Source organism: Scophthalmus maximus, chromosome 16 (assembly GCF_022379125.1).
Source record: "Scophthalmus maximus strain ysfricsl-2021 chromosome 16, ASM2237912v1, whole genome shotgun sequence".
Lineage (NCBI taxonomy): Eukaryota > Metazoa > Chordata > Actinopteri > Pleuronectiformes > Scophthalmidae > Scophthalmus > Scophthalmus maximus.
The window spans coordinates 504305-520557 of NC_061530.1; the positions used below are offsets into that span (position 1 = coordinate 504305).

At 41.8% G+C, this 16253-nt stretch overlaps 2 protein-coding genes across 5 annotated transcripts in view; both read left to right on the top strand.

Moving 5' to 3' along the window:
- The first annotated feature begins 242 nt into the window (after positions 1–242).
- On the top strand, positions 243–11995 carry pxdc1b (PX domain containing 1b). Its single transcript, XM_035611637.2, has 5 exons — positions 243–786; positions 8464–8555; positions 8689–8806; positions 8917–9028; positions 9497–11995. The coding sequence occupies exons 1-5, from the start codon at positions 531–533 to the stop codon at positions 9618–9620; spliced, it is 702 nt and encodes a 233-aa protein (XP_035467530.2). The 5' UTR covers positions 243–530; the 3' UTR covers positions 9621–11995.
- Positions 11996–13366: 1371 nt separating this feature from the next.
- The window catches only part of LOC118287539 (protein disulfide-isomerase TMX3), a 39932-nt gene continuing 37045 nt past the window's right edge, over positions 13367–16253 (top strand). For 2 of the 4 annotated variants that reach the window (XM_035612836.2, XM_035612837.2), the window contains exons 1-2: positions 13367–13520; positions 13693–13750. In XM_035612836.2, the coding sequence (XP_035468729.2) occupies positions 13487–13520; positions 13693–13750 (92 nt within the window). In that variant the 5' untranslated portion in view covers positions 13367–13486. The remainder of the gene's footprint in view (positions 13521–13692; positions 13751–16253) is intronic. The other 2 variants (XM_035612834.2, XM_035612835.2) reach the window with 2 other exon arrangements.

Sequence of the window (16253 nt, forward strand, 5' to 3'; positions counted from 1 at the left end):
CTTATTTCAAGATTAAGTGTATCCTACTGATTTTAGGGATCTTCTAAATACAGGCTCACTAGCTGTCGGTGAAAAACCAAGGGGGAAAGGAGAGTGAAATAACCTCTTTCCTCTTCTGATCATAAATAAGGAGGACGACAGTTTTGTTTTTGCAGCCCGTGGCAGTCTGTGCGTAATAATACCCTGTTGTCAAGGAGGGAGGAGGGAGGAGGCAGGGGAGGGGAGGGGAGGGGAGGGGACGTTGCTTCTTCAGACAGTGTAAAGTGAAATACTGTGGAAACATTCGAGTGGTTCTTTTTAATCATCGTATGGGTGCTGGGGGAGACAGATACTGTCACGTTCCCTCTGCGTTATGCCACGTTGAGATCGTGCTGCCTTCAGGGACCGCTGCAAGCTGCGTTCACGGACCGCTGCAGACCGCTGGAGAGGACTCGACAAGAAGTTACCCAAGTCCTTTTTTATCTGTTGTAATGTTCCAGTTTGTGTGCGCCTGACCCCCTCGGCCCCCGTCATGCGGGACTGAGGGGCGAATGGCATCGTCTGTGTTCCAGGGGACGTCGCTGGTCAACATGTTTGTCCGGGACTGCTGGGTCAACGGCATCCGGAGACTCATCGTCAACCAGCGGGGGGAGGAGGAGGAGTTCTTCGAGATCAGGACCGAGTGGTCTGACAGGAACATTCTCTACTTGCACCGGAGTTATTCCGATCTGGGCCGGCTGCTGCGGAGGCTTGGAGAGTCCTTCCCTGAGGACAGAGGGGACCTCACCAGGTCTCCACTGACAGAAGGTCGGTATGAAGGGGAAGGCCATGGCAGGGACTGATGCAGAACGTTGGTTACAGAGACATCTGTATCTAACTGATCATCAGGGGCATGAGAACTACAACTTGTGGGGCCACATGTTCTCCTGGGCTGCAACTAATGATGGTTCATCAAAATTTACCAGAGCTGATGTCAAATCAACCTACGTGCTTTCTCAGGCTAGACCATCAAACTTTAACAAAAGAACACTTTGGTCAAACTCGACCTGGACCTGCTCTGGAACACCCCTGCATAATGATCCTTGTGTTGACATAAGCTGCAACAGCTGCTGATTTTCCAGATACATCAGCTCTCTGTCCCATGCAGACGGAATTTGGCACAATCGCATTATTACGAGAGCCTAAAGTATTGAAATGATGTCACTGATGGTGTTCGAAGAAGCTGCGTGAAAGATGGAAAGACGTACTTAACTAAATCAATAGGGTTTTCGGGCTAATCTGAACAAAAGTGCTTCGGATCCTATGTATTGGGTTTTGTTTGGATAGCTTAATAATGAACAAAGTCCCCTGTGGGATGTTACATTAGCAGAGCTATCACATACCAAAATGCTGATGGCATGTTTTTAATCCTTTTAATCAATATTGAGGACCTAAAAGTCTGGGGCATCTGGAAAATCTGCTCTTTTTTTCATGCCTAAAATTTGGATTCATGAGGAATTACTAAAACTACCAACACCGATTTCCATGTAGAAATTTACTCTCTGCGTCATAATCGTTTGGGCTTTTCGCACAGCTATACCCTGGTGCTCAACCCCCGTTCTGAGGTCATTACATCCATTAAAGGGGAGACATGCATATTTTGCACAGAAATGACCACGGCTCTGATAAACTGCATACCCAGTTGTGAACTAACAATTATGTGTGCTGCCCCAGGGTCCGACTTACCCTCTGTCCACACTAATGGAGACATTTCGCAAAACAAACATTTTCCTCTGCGTTTGGGCCTCTCATCGGCATGCAAACAGCCTTTTAAGTAACTATAATAGATTATTTTTCTTAAACAGCTTCTAAAGTGCATCCATGTATCCATGTTTACATGTAAAACAGAGTTTGTGATGATGTCACAATTTACATCATGCATACCCATTGTTGCATTGTGTAATGGGCAACACAGTTTACCTTCTGAGAGTGGCAGACCAGTAACAAAGTCCATAGCTTTGTGTGACCATGAATGGCTGGGAACAGGCAGGGGACGCAGCAGTCCAACTGGTCACTGGTGGGATGAAGGAGCAGGTGGACATGAAGGCTTGGGTGTCATGGGACATTGATGGCTACCAGGAGTGCTGTTTGATGAAGGGCAGCAGGACGGCATGAAAGTTTGGAGGAGCTGTGTTCTCTGCCGCAGACCTTCTTTTGATTTTGTTGTTTCTGTACCCTCTAAGTTTATCCTTGAAAAGAACAAGAGGGGAATTTGTGACTTACAAACGGAACGCGACTTCAAGAAACAAGCAATACAGGGCAGTAGGCTACTAGACGGCACCAGCCACCGGCCAAATGTTGGTAAAATATTTGGAGCTTGTTACGGGTGAGCCACCCCAAATCTGGTACAGCAATACAACTCTACCGTGTCCACTCTGGCGTCCTGGGTCTACTGCCCCACAGAACTGCCCAGAAGGCCTTGAGCTTGATTGGTATAATTACCTTGTTCACTGTGTCTTTTTTAAATGAGGAAACCCTTCACTTTATCTGAGTCTTCTTTGTCAGGATACTATTCCTAAAATGCCACCAAGTTGTCCATATGACAAGACTCCCAGTAGATGTTTTCTTGGGCTTTCATCACCTATTGTAATGTCACTCTAAGTAGCAACTCCACCACATCATCAGTCAACACAAAAAAACACATTTGCCTTTCGCCATAGCACTTAGGACCTTGTGCAAGAAAGATGTTGAATAAATTAAGATGCCATAACAGATGTTATATGAAGTTACAAGCACCAAAGGAGAATAAGATCACCACGCATGCTCAGAATTTGATGTATCGTTGATGTAGACCTTATTGGCACCTACTGGCCTCATCTGGATGGAAAGATTTAGTAAAATCAAGACACGTGAATAGAAGGAGCAAATATCTGCTCAAAAAAATCTGTATTAGTGTGGACAAATGTAAGACCACTTGACACTGCATCAAAGTTACCAGCAACACATCATTCTATCCAACAACACATGTACCCCTTTTTTTTGGAGTTCTCCCTTTTTTGAGATCTGAAACTATTCAACATTCATTTCCTTTGTAAACTGAAGAAACCACTTCTAAAGTCACATAGACGGTTTAAACCCCACCAGAAAGGGGATTTTAAAAGGTACTGCATATAAACTGTTATCTTTGTTCAGATATTAAATATTGTGTCAAGATGCCCAAGTCATTTTGTTTAGGGCAAATAGAATATTATCCTCAACCATACCTGAACAATAAATTCCTTCACAAACTGACATCTACTAGTGCCATTTGGTCCATCTGGTTGAATCCTGCAGCAGAGTTTAAAGTTCAGCTTTGTTCAGGTTTTATGTTGAACTGATGGCCCGCACAATTTGATTCTGGCACTATGGTGCCCTGGCATTGCCCGTGGGTTTGGCAGTGCTCCGTGCTTCTTCTGTGGGTATGACCTCCTTGGCCCATCCCTTTTTGTTTCTATGCTCTTAGCTTATATGAATGTTTTGTCATCATCCTTAGAAATTTTTGCGTCTACCCCAGACACAGAAATAGCTGGCAGGTTTGTTGACAGCTTGCTGCTTTGCCTCTGCCAGTACAGTGTGCAGTTAATTTTGGAAGGACACATTTCAGATCTCATGAGTCACTTTTCACTTCTTTTTTTGTCAGTCACCCGTCATATCATTACAGCTAAAGGATAAACAGGACAGTGATGTTATTTAAGTAGTGACTCAAGCAGGTTTGACAGTTTCATTAATTGATAGCAAATCAAAGGGTTAATAACATTCTCCGAATGGCATTTCCTTAATTCCCACCATTTAATTTGCATCCCTTCTACTTGCCACTCAGATTGAAAGTCCAAAAGAGTCAAAAAATAGCTTTGGCCTTTCTCAGTCCACTCTGCTCCACTCTTTGGGTCTGCTCATGTTTTCCTGTTCCTCTTCTGCACCCAGGCAACGGAGAGGGCTCGCAGTGCTTTTAGACTTATGTCACGATGAGAGGGTGGAGGGACGTGGACTTCCCATATTAAGTCCCTTTGGCCTGCAAAGGCCTTGTAACACTCACTTTACATGTGACCTCAGTGAACACACACGGGAAGGGATTGCTCACATGCAATTCCAACCAATTATTGGTGAGGAATGTAGTAATGGAATTGGACCGTGATCACTCCCACTTCCACATATTAGTTCTCCCTTAAAGTCCCCCTCCACTCAAACAGGTGTTGTTCTTCTGTTCCTGTCCCCTAAAATGTCTGACATTGACTACAGGGACTTGTATCTGAGCAAATGTTGTCACTATAGAGGTGTTTTGACATTCCTCTCCTGGAGGAGGAGATTTCTATGTCACTTCTCTGAAATTTGAAATTCAAGCTAGATTTGGTACGTCACAAATACAGAAAACCAATCGCTGTCGAATATGCAAATGTAGACAACAAGGCTCCAGACTGCAAGAGGTCTGTGAGTGATTAGTCAACAGTGGGTGTCACGTCAAAGATCTCAGTCACTACGATTTCTGGTCTCCACCACCTCCTCTGCCGTGTGTGCGGTTCTCGTCTCCCGCCTTGCCTTCCGTGTTCTCTTGCACCCGTAGTCGGCCTCCGGGCTGGTCCTTGTCCTGGCGCTGGTGCGGTTTAACCAGAACAGCGCGCTCTTTTAACACTTCCACCGCGGCTCCGTCCAGACCAGATGACTCTGTGTCGCTCCTCTCCTCTCCTTCAGTCCAAGAGTCGCACCTTGCCGGCCTGTTGAGGCGAGGGTGTTGAGGCGTTACAGCACAGCACAGCAGCAGTGGGGTAGGCGGGGCAGGCAGCCTGTGTTATTTGCATATCATGAATATTCTTAGTCTCAGAATTCCTCAAGGAGGGAGAGAGTGGATGGTTTCCAGCCCCATTTCAGAGGGTTTTTAAAAAACTTTTTAGGCATAGCAGATTATTTTAATATACTCTTTAAGAAATTCTTGATATTCTACACTTGAATGGTAATGTGATGTGATTCTTCTTTTTTTTCTCGATTGACATCTGTTTGGTTTCTGTGCGTTCAATGGAAAGACAGGACAGGGAATTATTACGTATGGGACTTCTGGAGAGACCCATGGAGGTGTAGGTTGAGGTGTAGCGTTAGGGGTGCAGCGAGGCATTAGGGAAAGACTGACACTTCACATGGGGTTAATTCCCTCTTTGGTGGACAACTTGGCTCACTTGGCGGTGGTCCAGCACATTCAACAGGGACACTGGAGGAGCAGCAGGGCATCTAACGGATGGTGACCCAACGATTCACCAGTGATATAGAACTCAGGAGACAGAAACCCAGAGCATGGCTCTTTCCTCCTCACTACTTTACCATGCACGGGGATACTTCCCCACCACTTCTGAATGAAATGACAGTGTCTGAGCTGGCCAAGCTAAGAGCCTGGTGTGGCTTAAAGACCGCGTCGTGGGTAAAGGACCCTCCGTTGGAAGACGTTGGGAAGTTCTGCTGGAAAGTATGAGAAAAAAGTGTAGATTCTATGCCAACACAAGACAATTTCCTGCTAGCTGTAATTTTACAGAGATGAGTGGTATTAATATTCTCCTCTAACTCTTGGCAAGGGAGTTAATATTCTGTGGTGTTTATTCAGCTCAAAATTTGCACACATAGTATGGGTGCACAGAATATGAAGGCCAAAAAAATGACATAAGTATAAATAAAAAACTAGATAAACAAACGCAGAATAAAAATTAAAGGCATAAATAAATTACTACATTCATTCATTCATTAGGGTTCAAACCCCGACAGGGGTAGAACCCCATTGCTTTTGTGTTGTCTATAGAAATCATTTTTAGTCCTATAACCTCAAATTCAAGTCAGGTGGAATAAGCGAAATCTACGAAACTTTCGCTATAACTGGAAATGATGTGCAGTAGCTTCTAAAAAGGTAATCATCGAAATCGGCTACATGGTGATGCTGTAATAAGGGTCCCAAATTGTTGATTTTGGAAAGACCACACCCCTCACACTGAGAGTCCGATTGACCTGAAAACTCCACACGCATCAACTTCAATGTGCTCTACAAAAGATGCTCATGGACCACTAATGTGCCAGTTGCAAAATGTTGTGCTAATTAGCTTCAACTGAAAAACATTTATATTAATAGAACTTTACAAATTTTGACTTTATCAACACCAAATTTAGCACACAGCATTACGGGATGATAATACAAATTTCTATTATTATTAATTTTTTATTAATTTTTTGACTTGCTTATTAATTAGCAAGTCAAAAAATTATTAGTCAAAAAACATGGTTGTTGCTAGCCGATAGCAGATAGCAGAGAGTTTGAACCCCTCCAATTGCTGCTTGCGGCTACATTTTATTTATTTATTTCTACATTTATTCCTACATTTATTTATTTATACAGTTCTACATTTATTAATTTCTGTATTTCTACATTTATTTATGTCTGCGTCTGTGTGTTTCTGCATCTGTCTATGAATGGTAATTAGGTAGGCAGGCTTAAATCAGCCAGATTGGTTAAAGCGTTGTGACCATCTAATCAAATACCTCTGTCTTGATTTCGTCAGTACGAGGGAGCTGCCTTTCGCTCAGTATTAGCCGCTTAGCTAAAGTAAAGTTGTTGATTATGGATTGCATTGTCATTATGCAGCTTGATATCATAACCGTGTTTGATCAGCCTGGTGGGGGGATGCTGAGGGTCAATGATGACAGGGTGTATTGCTTCTGATGCAACGTCATTTCTATGGCGGAGACGGCGTCCCAGTCCTGTTGTCTCATCAAGCTCGGGGGCGGGTGACATAAGGGGGCTGGATTTCGCCACTGGTTTACCTGCTATCTGGAAAGGAGTCTCTCTGTGCCTGTCTCAAGGCTTCCAGTTCAGCAGCAGCATAGCCTTCAGCTGTCACATGGAGCTGCTGAAGAACTGAAGTAAATAGCACAACCACAGCAGGTTGTCTCATCTCACTCTGTGGCCTGTTATGGGGTGAGCACAAAGGTTGAGGCCACTCCTCTGGTTGCTTCTTCAGGAATGCTGGCCTGTGGGCCCATCTGCTACCGTCACCTAGATCCTTGAGAGGGAGTCCCCAAGTGATGTCATCTGTTGGGTTGTCTCCTGATGGCACGGATCTCCACATAACAGATCCTGTTAGCTCTTGGATCTCCGCAGCTCGAGTGCCTACAAAAACCGAAAAATGGAGCCATTTTCACACAATTAGACATCAGAATTCGCCCCTCTTAACATGTCTGCAAGTTTTGTTAGCTTCTAAGCATCCCAAGTCCCTAAACTACATGACACAAAAGGGCCGACTTTCTGTTGGTCAGAGGTCATGGCGGCGGGAGGGTTATTTGTAGGTCTTGACATGATACATGTGCCACCCAAATTTAGGGTCTTCACTTTAGGGGACGCTATAGATGCATCATAGTTAAGCATGTTAGCATGCTAATAAGAACTAAATACAAAGTGCGATTGTCATTAGTTTTGCAGGTATTTAGTCTCAAGTATTGGACAAATCTAATTAATTTTGACCTGATGATAGATTGATGAATGATCACCAATGTTGTCAAAATTCAGGGACCAACATAATACCAAAGTGCCGAATTAAATGGCAGTACATCCGGAATTTCCCTGTTAGGGATCAATAAAATACATTCTCAGACTAGAAAAGCTCTCTATATATACAGTTCATTTACCATTTACTGTCTATCTATGCATCCACCTATCTATCTATCAAATAATAGTTTAGACACATCATTTGGGCAACGTTGCTATTGAGGATACATATGACACCTTTAAGTTCAATTCAATTCAATTTTATTTGTATAGCGCCAAATAACACTCTTCTATGTAAAGAGAGTGATTTGGAGCTTTATAAATAAAGTTGAATTGAATTGAACTTAAAGGTGGTCGAGACCTCACAATATCACAGAGAAAACAAAACAGTCCCACAATGAGCAGCAATTGGCCACAGTGAAGAGAAAAAACTACCTTTTAACAAGAAGAAATCTCTAACAGAACCAGAAACATCTACTGTGACCGGTTGGTGAGAGGAGAGAAATGAGGGAGAGAAGTGAGAGAGAGCGAGAGATGCATGATGGGAGATTCCCCAAGCAGTCTCGGCCTGTAGCAGTATCACTAAGAGATGGTTCAGTAAACACCTGAGCAGCTCTAACTATAATCTTAATCAAAGGGGAAGGTTTTAGAGATGTCGTCTGCCTCTCATTCTACTTTTACAGACTCTGAACCACAAGTAGTCCTGAGTTTACAGAGACAAGTGATCTATTGGGATGATATGGAACTATGAGCTCTGTAAGATCTGAATGAGCCTGATTATCAAGGGCTTTGTCACTATGACAACAAAACCTGAATATAATAAGCTTCACAAAGATATGGTTGATTGCAGATCTGTTATACTGAATAAGACACTTATACTTGATGAACTAGTAAATTCAGTTAATCTAAAAAAATAATAATATCCCATCCCTGTATTTGTTTGTGTGTTTCAGGGCTGGTAAAAATCAAAGAGGCAAATGACATTGAAGAGAAACTGAATGAGGTGGAAAGACTGCTGAAGAATGCTATCAACATGCCATGCAAGGTAGGTCATTCAACTGTTACCATTCAAATAAAATCCTATATCAGTACTTTATTAGCAAAAAGGTGGATGTTTGGAAACTTGCAGCTACGTAGACTATGTAGCTACGTAATCACTCAAAATGACAACTCTGCAGTATTCCAGGTCAGAGGTGATGTTGACATTCTTCGAGCGGTCGCCACTGGACCAGGTGCTGAGGAATGACAAAGTCCACAGAATCCAGCCGTGCTTTCAAAGTCCCATCAAGATATCAGGTTCATGTCTGGTAGCCTGTTCTATTGTCACACAAAGTTGTAGACATTCAGGGTGTCATCATACCTGATGTCATGCTTCATGTCACAATGTTGCTCTTTGCACTTCTCAGAAATCATGCGGTCGAATGGATTCTGTCTGGCCAATACAGAAACCATCGTATTTGACCACAGCCTCCCTACAGAGAAGGAGCAACCTTCATCCACACAATCTATGGAGCATACGTAAGTATTGCGATTCCTCCCCAACCTCTTTCTAGTTTCAGTCACTAGTAGAGCACATTAGACCCTGTAAGATTAGTTCTAGAAATTTGATAAACCAAATCACATAGGGGTCACATTTGCACTTAACTCTTGAAGCATAATGCAAATTCAATGCTTGTTTTCCACATGTGCAATTTCCTTATTTGCACTTGAGTGTTCAGTAAGTGCTTTGTTGAGTGAAGAATTCTTTCAATGTGAAACAACCCCAGGACCATCCACCCCCTTAATGCACCACAGGAAGTAAGTCTGTGCACCGCTTCCTTCCCTGGGTGTGTAGGAAACAAATGAGGAACAAATTCCTCTTGGTAATTCACGCAAAACAACAATGTGTACTGCTACATTCCTCAGACCAAGTGGATGCTCACAGTTAGCACAGGGTCCTGGGTTAGACCGTCCTTGGATTGATGTGTCCTGTCATTTTATTTACAGGTATGAGAATGGAACAGAGTTTTTGCCGATGGAAGCAGACATGTGTGATGAGGAAACAGAAGTGTATGTCACCAACCTCTCCTACTACCATCTGGTCCCGTTTGAAACTGACATCCTGGAATGAGGAATTCACCCCAGTGGACAGTTGATGTTGGGATTGTGGAATGAACTATGCAATGCTGCACATTGCAGCTCAGAGTTAATGCTGCTGCCAAGTTTAGCATCCTCAAGGGTTGCTTCAAGTTTTATATCTCATTTTAGAGTCAGGCAGGTGGATAATATGCACCAAAATATTGAAGGAATTCAACAGCCAAACCATTTAGTTTTACCATTTTCCGAGACATCACCAGTGTGCCTCGTCTACAGCCTTACTTAAATGTATTTAGACAAATTGAAATAAGATAGATGCATTAAGTCTTCAGAGGCGTTCAGGTGATGTATCCCACCCTGTGGCAGCCACTGTGGAGAGTCCAAGTCCTCAGCCATGTTTTGAAACATCCCGAGCGTCATTGTCTGAGGTTTGGAGTATGACTGCAACCAAGGGGTGAGAACCACATATCAAATTAACCTTATTGGACCATTCACTGTTACTCTTTTCTGAATTCACCAGCTCTCTTTTCTTTACAACTGAGTTATTTTATTTTCAGTGTTTGACGGTGCACAGCCAATTCTCCAGACGACTTCCGTAATAGTGCTGTTCAAGTGTACTAGGTATCTGTCATTTAGCTTGGTTTATTATCTTTCTTCCAATTGCCACCAGGAAGTTTTTTGTACCAGCTAAATACTTTTGTTGTTGCTGTGATAGGCAGTAGAAACTACCTCTAAGCCAAATGAATAGGAAACAAAGAAATTTAGATATCTTAATTTAAGATAAAAACAAACTGTTGTGTCTTAAAGTTGCTGATAAATTCAGCAAAAAATTAATCAGCTTATGATATTGATTCCTTTTTTTGTAGTTGTAGGTATGTGCTTCTTTTTGACTTGGTTCCTGGACTACTGTCAATTTACAGATCACGAAAGTATTATTGTCACTCTTTCCAAAGTGAGAACTTAATGCTTCCTTTTGGATGTTGGTGGGAGTATTTAGACAAATGTTGTCTTAACAATACATTGGAATGTTTTATTGTAGTCTAGCATGTAATGTTGCTTATTATAAAATAAGTTTGTTAACCAATAATGTCATGTATTTGAGCAGAGAACGATAACTGAATCATCTCACTGCTGAGGAGTGATTTCAAAGGGCAGTGGGTAAGTTCTGACCCGTTCTGTTAGATGACATGAGTGGGTTGTGCAGCTCGGCCTGCGGAGGGGGAACAAGCCTCTCTTTTACTAGAGAGACAAATAATCTTGCTGTACTTTCTATAGGAAAAGTGACTGAGTTAAAATTCTCGTCTTTTGAGTGTTTTATTGTTCCTCACACAATAGGAAAGGTGTTCTCACTTCTGTTACTGAAGTTGTGGAAATCAGTGGAGCATTACATAGGATTTGAATGCAACTAAAATGTATTAAAAAAAGTGTTGTCAATGCGGAAGTCCTTGTGGCCTCACGATGTAGGCTAACAGCTCGTGGCGAGTTTTCCAATCTTGGCACACAGGACTTCAACGGGACAGTTCTCTGCATGAGTCTGCTTTGTAACACAGTCATGATCAGTGTTCACCCAGTGGGAAAGCAAAGCTCCTTCTCAGGGTGGGAAACTAATTCATGCACCTTTTTTATGTCTTTTATCTGAGAACAATGTCTTGAATTGATGACATCACTTGGACAAAAATGGACTGTATTTATATAGCACTTTTCTAGTCTTATTGGCCCCTCGAAGCTCTTAATAATACCAGTCACATTCATACAGCGCTGCTATACACAGAGCTTTTTCTATCACACATCATTCATACACTGCTGGCACAGCTGTCAGGGCCAGTTCGGGGTTAAAGGTCTCTCTCAAGGGGGACGACCATCTCCACCTCCTGAGCCACACCCGTCACTAGAAGTTTAAATATCACAGAATATTTAAAAATTGCCACTCGCCCCTTTTGCAAGCTTATGCAGTGCATTATAAATATTCTGCCACAGAATATTTCCATAGGGGCCTAAAATGGTACTCAGCTGACAGGAATGAGTAACAGAATGCTGGTTCTCCAGTCTCAGTAGTTTCAGTGTGGTTTGGCTTTTTCTTTTTGTGGTTTGTTTTAACCATATCAATCTGTGTCAGCCTGGGCTGTGAGGATTCAGAGGAGGTGATAATGACAGATAATATGAAAATAATGTATTTTGTAAACTCCAGTCACATTCTATGCAACCATCCATTCTGTCTTGTAATGCTTTGTATGCTTGTGTTTCTGTGTGTGACGTGAGTGGTTCTGGTGTGTACTGACTGAAGAGGATTAGAAAACACAGTGTATGTGGCCAGATGTTTGACAACTGTAAATCTATTGGGACAGTATTAGATACAAATAATTATTTTCAAAACTTCACAAGACAAATAAATATGTTTTCAATAAAAAACGTGTATGGTGTATTTGTGATAAGCATGATACCCTTGTTGGACAGATATTGCGGAACATAACTAAGATACTTGGAGTTTAAATTTTATTATAATGTATTTCTGTTGATTTTAAAGGGACATTCTGTATACTTACCTACATTTATCTAACATTAACATATTTTTTTCAAATACGTAGTATATCTTATAGTACAGTACAATACATTGATACAGATAAAACTACTCAAGAAGCACAATATGCCCTTTGCTAAAAAGAACTGCTGGCCCCATTTGGGTCCCTGCCCCTGAGAATATTACTTTAGGTATAGTAATTTAAAATAGACAGTGATTTTAGAACATGCGCCATAAGAACAACATTGGTATCCTTTTACTTAAAGATATAAATAGGTTTTTGCTGGTCAAAAAGCAGCGAATGGTTTGACCTGTTTCCCATTGTATTTGTCTCAGAGCGCCATCTAGTGGTGAGAGTCGTTACTCATCAAGTCTCCTCATTAAGTCAGTTCATATTTATTCAGCCCACTAACATGTTTTATCAGATTATTCTGTGGTAGACTATTTAGATGTAATGTAAGTACATATATAAATAACGTTAAAAATTATAGGCTTAACAATTAAGATATGCAGTTTTTAAATTCATTCACTGAACGATGCAATTGAAAGCACAGTAACAACTCATGTTACTCAAGGTTGAGTGTTTAATGTATTAGGAGAAAAAAAGTCAGATTGATGCATATATATATATATATATATTGATATACAGAAGTTTAATCTAAATTTGACATTCAATGATGATTATCCGTTTAAACAGTTGTAAGGCGTGTTGTAATAAGAGTCAATTCATAATAAGAAGAAGAAATTGTATTTATGGGCGCCTTTTAAGGACACTCAAGGACACCTTACATGTACAAGATAAAAACAAATGCACAACAGTACAAACAGAGCAGACATAAATACAGAGCAATAAACAACAACAACAGACCAAAAGAAGCACCGTTAAATACTAAAGCATTATGACCTTGTTGACACCAACTGAACTTTAACCTTTATTCGTCCCACACTGGGGACATTTGGTCGTTAGAGCAGCAAAGTGGACAGAATATAGAAAGAAATAGGTATGTACAAAATATAACAAAATATAAAAATATAAATACTATATACAGAGCAGTAGCAACTAACATATAACCTCTGTGCAATATTTTCTGAACACATTTTCTAATACACAATAAACATATGACATAAATACATAAATACAACAGACTTACTGTCACCTGGGTGACGTCATGTTTATACATCTATTAGCATCTATCATTATGCTATGATGTCCGATTGTTCCATTTCTTCATCCGTCCAGCTGACAGCCACCGCGTCGCCACGACAACACGGGGAGAAGATCACGCGTCAGCGTGAGGCGGAAGTCTGCGTAACGCCGCGCATGCGCAGGAGGACCCGATTTAGCCGCTGCATTTCCTGCTTGCCTGTTACCAGTCGGAGCGATGGCAGGAGTGAGAGCTTCCCTGCTCGGTGGAGGTACGTTCCCTTCTTGAATGTCCACGTGTAAGCTCGACCCCGCGTGCTAGCAGGTGGCGTGTTATCGGCGGGGGACCGGAGTTAGCCCCGGGGAGCCTCGTGTTAGCTGCCGAAGCTGCGGTCATGTGGTTCTCAGGAGCGATGTGATGTGATGTGTCTGTTTGCTCCACAGTCGCAGCGGCCCTCCTCGCCTCAGCGGTGCTCGCGTTCGTGGAGGATCTGGACGACACGTGAGTGACTGTCCCAGCTCCCTGCACAGCACTGTGCACAGTGTGTGTGTGTGTGTGTGGGGGGGGGGGGCTCTGCTCCCCTGACCCTCTCCATGTTGAGCATCATACAGGGAGACCAGATCACACAGGCTCCCAGAAGAGGAGATAAAGTCAAACGAGCTTTCAAAACTGTGCAAATAGCATCAATGTCTTGTCAGCAACACGTCCTCCGGTCCATAGAATGTTTTGCCATATGCAGAACAGTCAAGCGTCATCAGTAGAATCACTCATTTGTTGATGTCATGATGTCATGTTGGTGCTGATGATGGAACGCTGTGATCACAAGGCTCCGTTTCATTATAAGATGTACTACAGAACACCACGAAGCACATTAGAGCTGAATCAGCCGTTTGAACACAAAGTGGCCATTCCAACAATCCGAAGGCGGGATCTATTACAGGACCACAGGTCGTACGTTCTGTTCGAGCCAGATGTACCGAATAAACTGACTGCTGAGTTTATTATCGGGGTCCAGGCAGCTTGTTTCTGAAGAAAGAGGAGGGAAGCAAGGAGGACCGGTGACACCAGAATGAAAGGTCTTCCTTTCTCAAAGTCACAGCCAGGGGGTCACTGGTAGATCCAGTCAAAAGGTGACTGTCTAAAGAGTGAGGAACCAAAAGTACGTCGTCAAGTTATTGTCTCAGCGGAAATTCAAATTCAAATAAAAGCCAAAAGAAATGGCTTATGTTCTCTTCAACTTGAAACTAGTCTCCACCTTGTTAATAGCTATTTTCGTTCTTGGTTGTTGTCTTCAGTGCGACCTTGATACTGGAATTTGACTTAATCAATCTGCCACGGACTGATCTCTGACTTGTAATAACCAGGGTTTTCCATCATTTTTCTGTAATCAGCAGCAAAATGACCACAGCGCATCTCTATCCTCCACAGTCTACAAAAGAACTCTCACCAGTGCCAAACATTCCATCTCTGTGTGCAATTCAAACAGCTTAGGCCAAGAATGCAAAAAAAAAGGCCTTTTTGTGAAATATTATAATGCCATTTTGATGTAATATTGTCGCTGATCGGCAGGATATGGAGCAACATGCTAGCTGTCACACACTGTGAATGGCAAACATCGATGGTTACAGTAGAGAAAGTGAACATTTTCCATGGGCAAATCTGACTGCAAAACATGCCTACTATAAATCTGAAGATAAGCACCAGCTGTTTGAGGAATGTAAGTGAGATACGTGTGCTGTGACAATCAACATACACATTAATGGGTTTCCTCAACGCAACCCTTCAGTAAGGCGTCATACAGGCTCGGACCTGGTGCCTCTTTATTCTATCGGGTGGAGCCTGATCTATTTCTTCCTTGGTCCCTTGTGCATCATCTTTTTGAATATATAAAGTTACATGTGATAGCACAAGCCTCGCCAGCCAGACCTCACATCCTATTTCTTTTGTGAGGATAGAGGAATTTATTTGTAATTATAATCTTTGAATTATTTTTATTGTTACTATTCCACAACGGGTGATGGGGACCTCTGCTGGTGACTTTGTAGATGTTCTTTTTTTGGGTAGGGAATACTAAATCGGGTTTCCACAGTACTTATTATTAACTATGTATGATACTAACTAAATTGACTACTATTACTTTTTCTTAATCTGAAGCTGCAGGCCAATCAATTATTCGCACAGTGCCCTGTTCTCCTGACAGTAACATTCTCATTAATGTTTTTGTTTTGTGATGGTTCAAATTTATTACCGTTTGGCCTCTTGGCTTTTATTTAGAAATGAAAAGCCAAGAGCCTTCCGTGTCACCTGTCCGCCTTTCTTCATTCAACAATTCAATATGTAAATATAACAAAAAGTTTTTATTATCATTGTTGTTAAACAAAAAAACTGCCTGAACATAAGCTTTAGTTAAATGTAGTGCAGTAAAAAGTAGAATATGTGTCACTGACATTTGGTGGAATAGAAGAACCAAAGAAGCCTAGAATGTAAAGTCTCAATTCCCTAAAAATTGCACTTAATCACACGACGTGAGTAAATGTAGGGGAGGAGGGGATTCGTCTCCGGTGTCCTGATGCCTGTGGTGGGAGGTCTCTGGAGGTTATGTCTCTTGTGTGTCTCTGTGTTTGTGTTGTTGTTTGAACACTATACGGCTTAATATTATTCGGTTGGAGGGGAATGATTCTTTCTTGAATAAAAAGTATTTGTAAATCTATACCCTTATCTTCTCACCAAGAGAGAAGGGAAGATTTAAGAATTTTAATGAGGTAATTTTTTTTGTGGGGAAACCATAATAGAAACAAATTATTGTTCCAGGTATTTTTGTTGTATGTCCAAAAAAAATGTTAAACACTCCCTGATTCCAGCTTTTCAAATGTGAGGAATTGATGAATGCCTTTGTCGTAGAACATAGTGAATTCATATTTTTGTCTTCTGGACCGATGGTTGGACTAAACAAAACATTTGAAGACATCACCTTGGATAATTGGAGCATTTTCTGACATTTCAT

Coding starts and splice junctions, on each gene's coding strand:
- pxdc1b (XM_035611637.2), top strand. CDS start 531: ATGGCATCGTCTGTGTTCCAGGGGACGTCGCTGGTCAACATGTTTGTC. Junction 8,556..8,688: donor CTATCAACATGCCATGCAAG/GTAGGTCATTCA, acceptor ACAACTCTGCAG/TATTCCAGGTCAGAGGTGAT. Junction 8,807..8,916: donor AAGTCCCATCAAGATATCAG/GTTCATGTCTGG, acceptor TGCACTTCTCAG/AAATCATGCGGTCGAATGGA.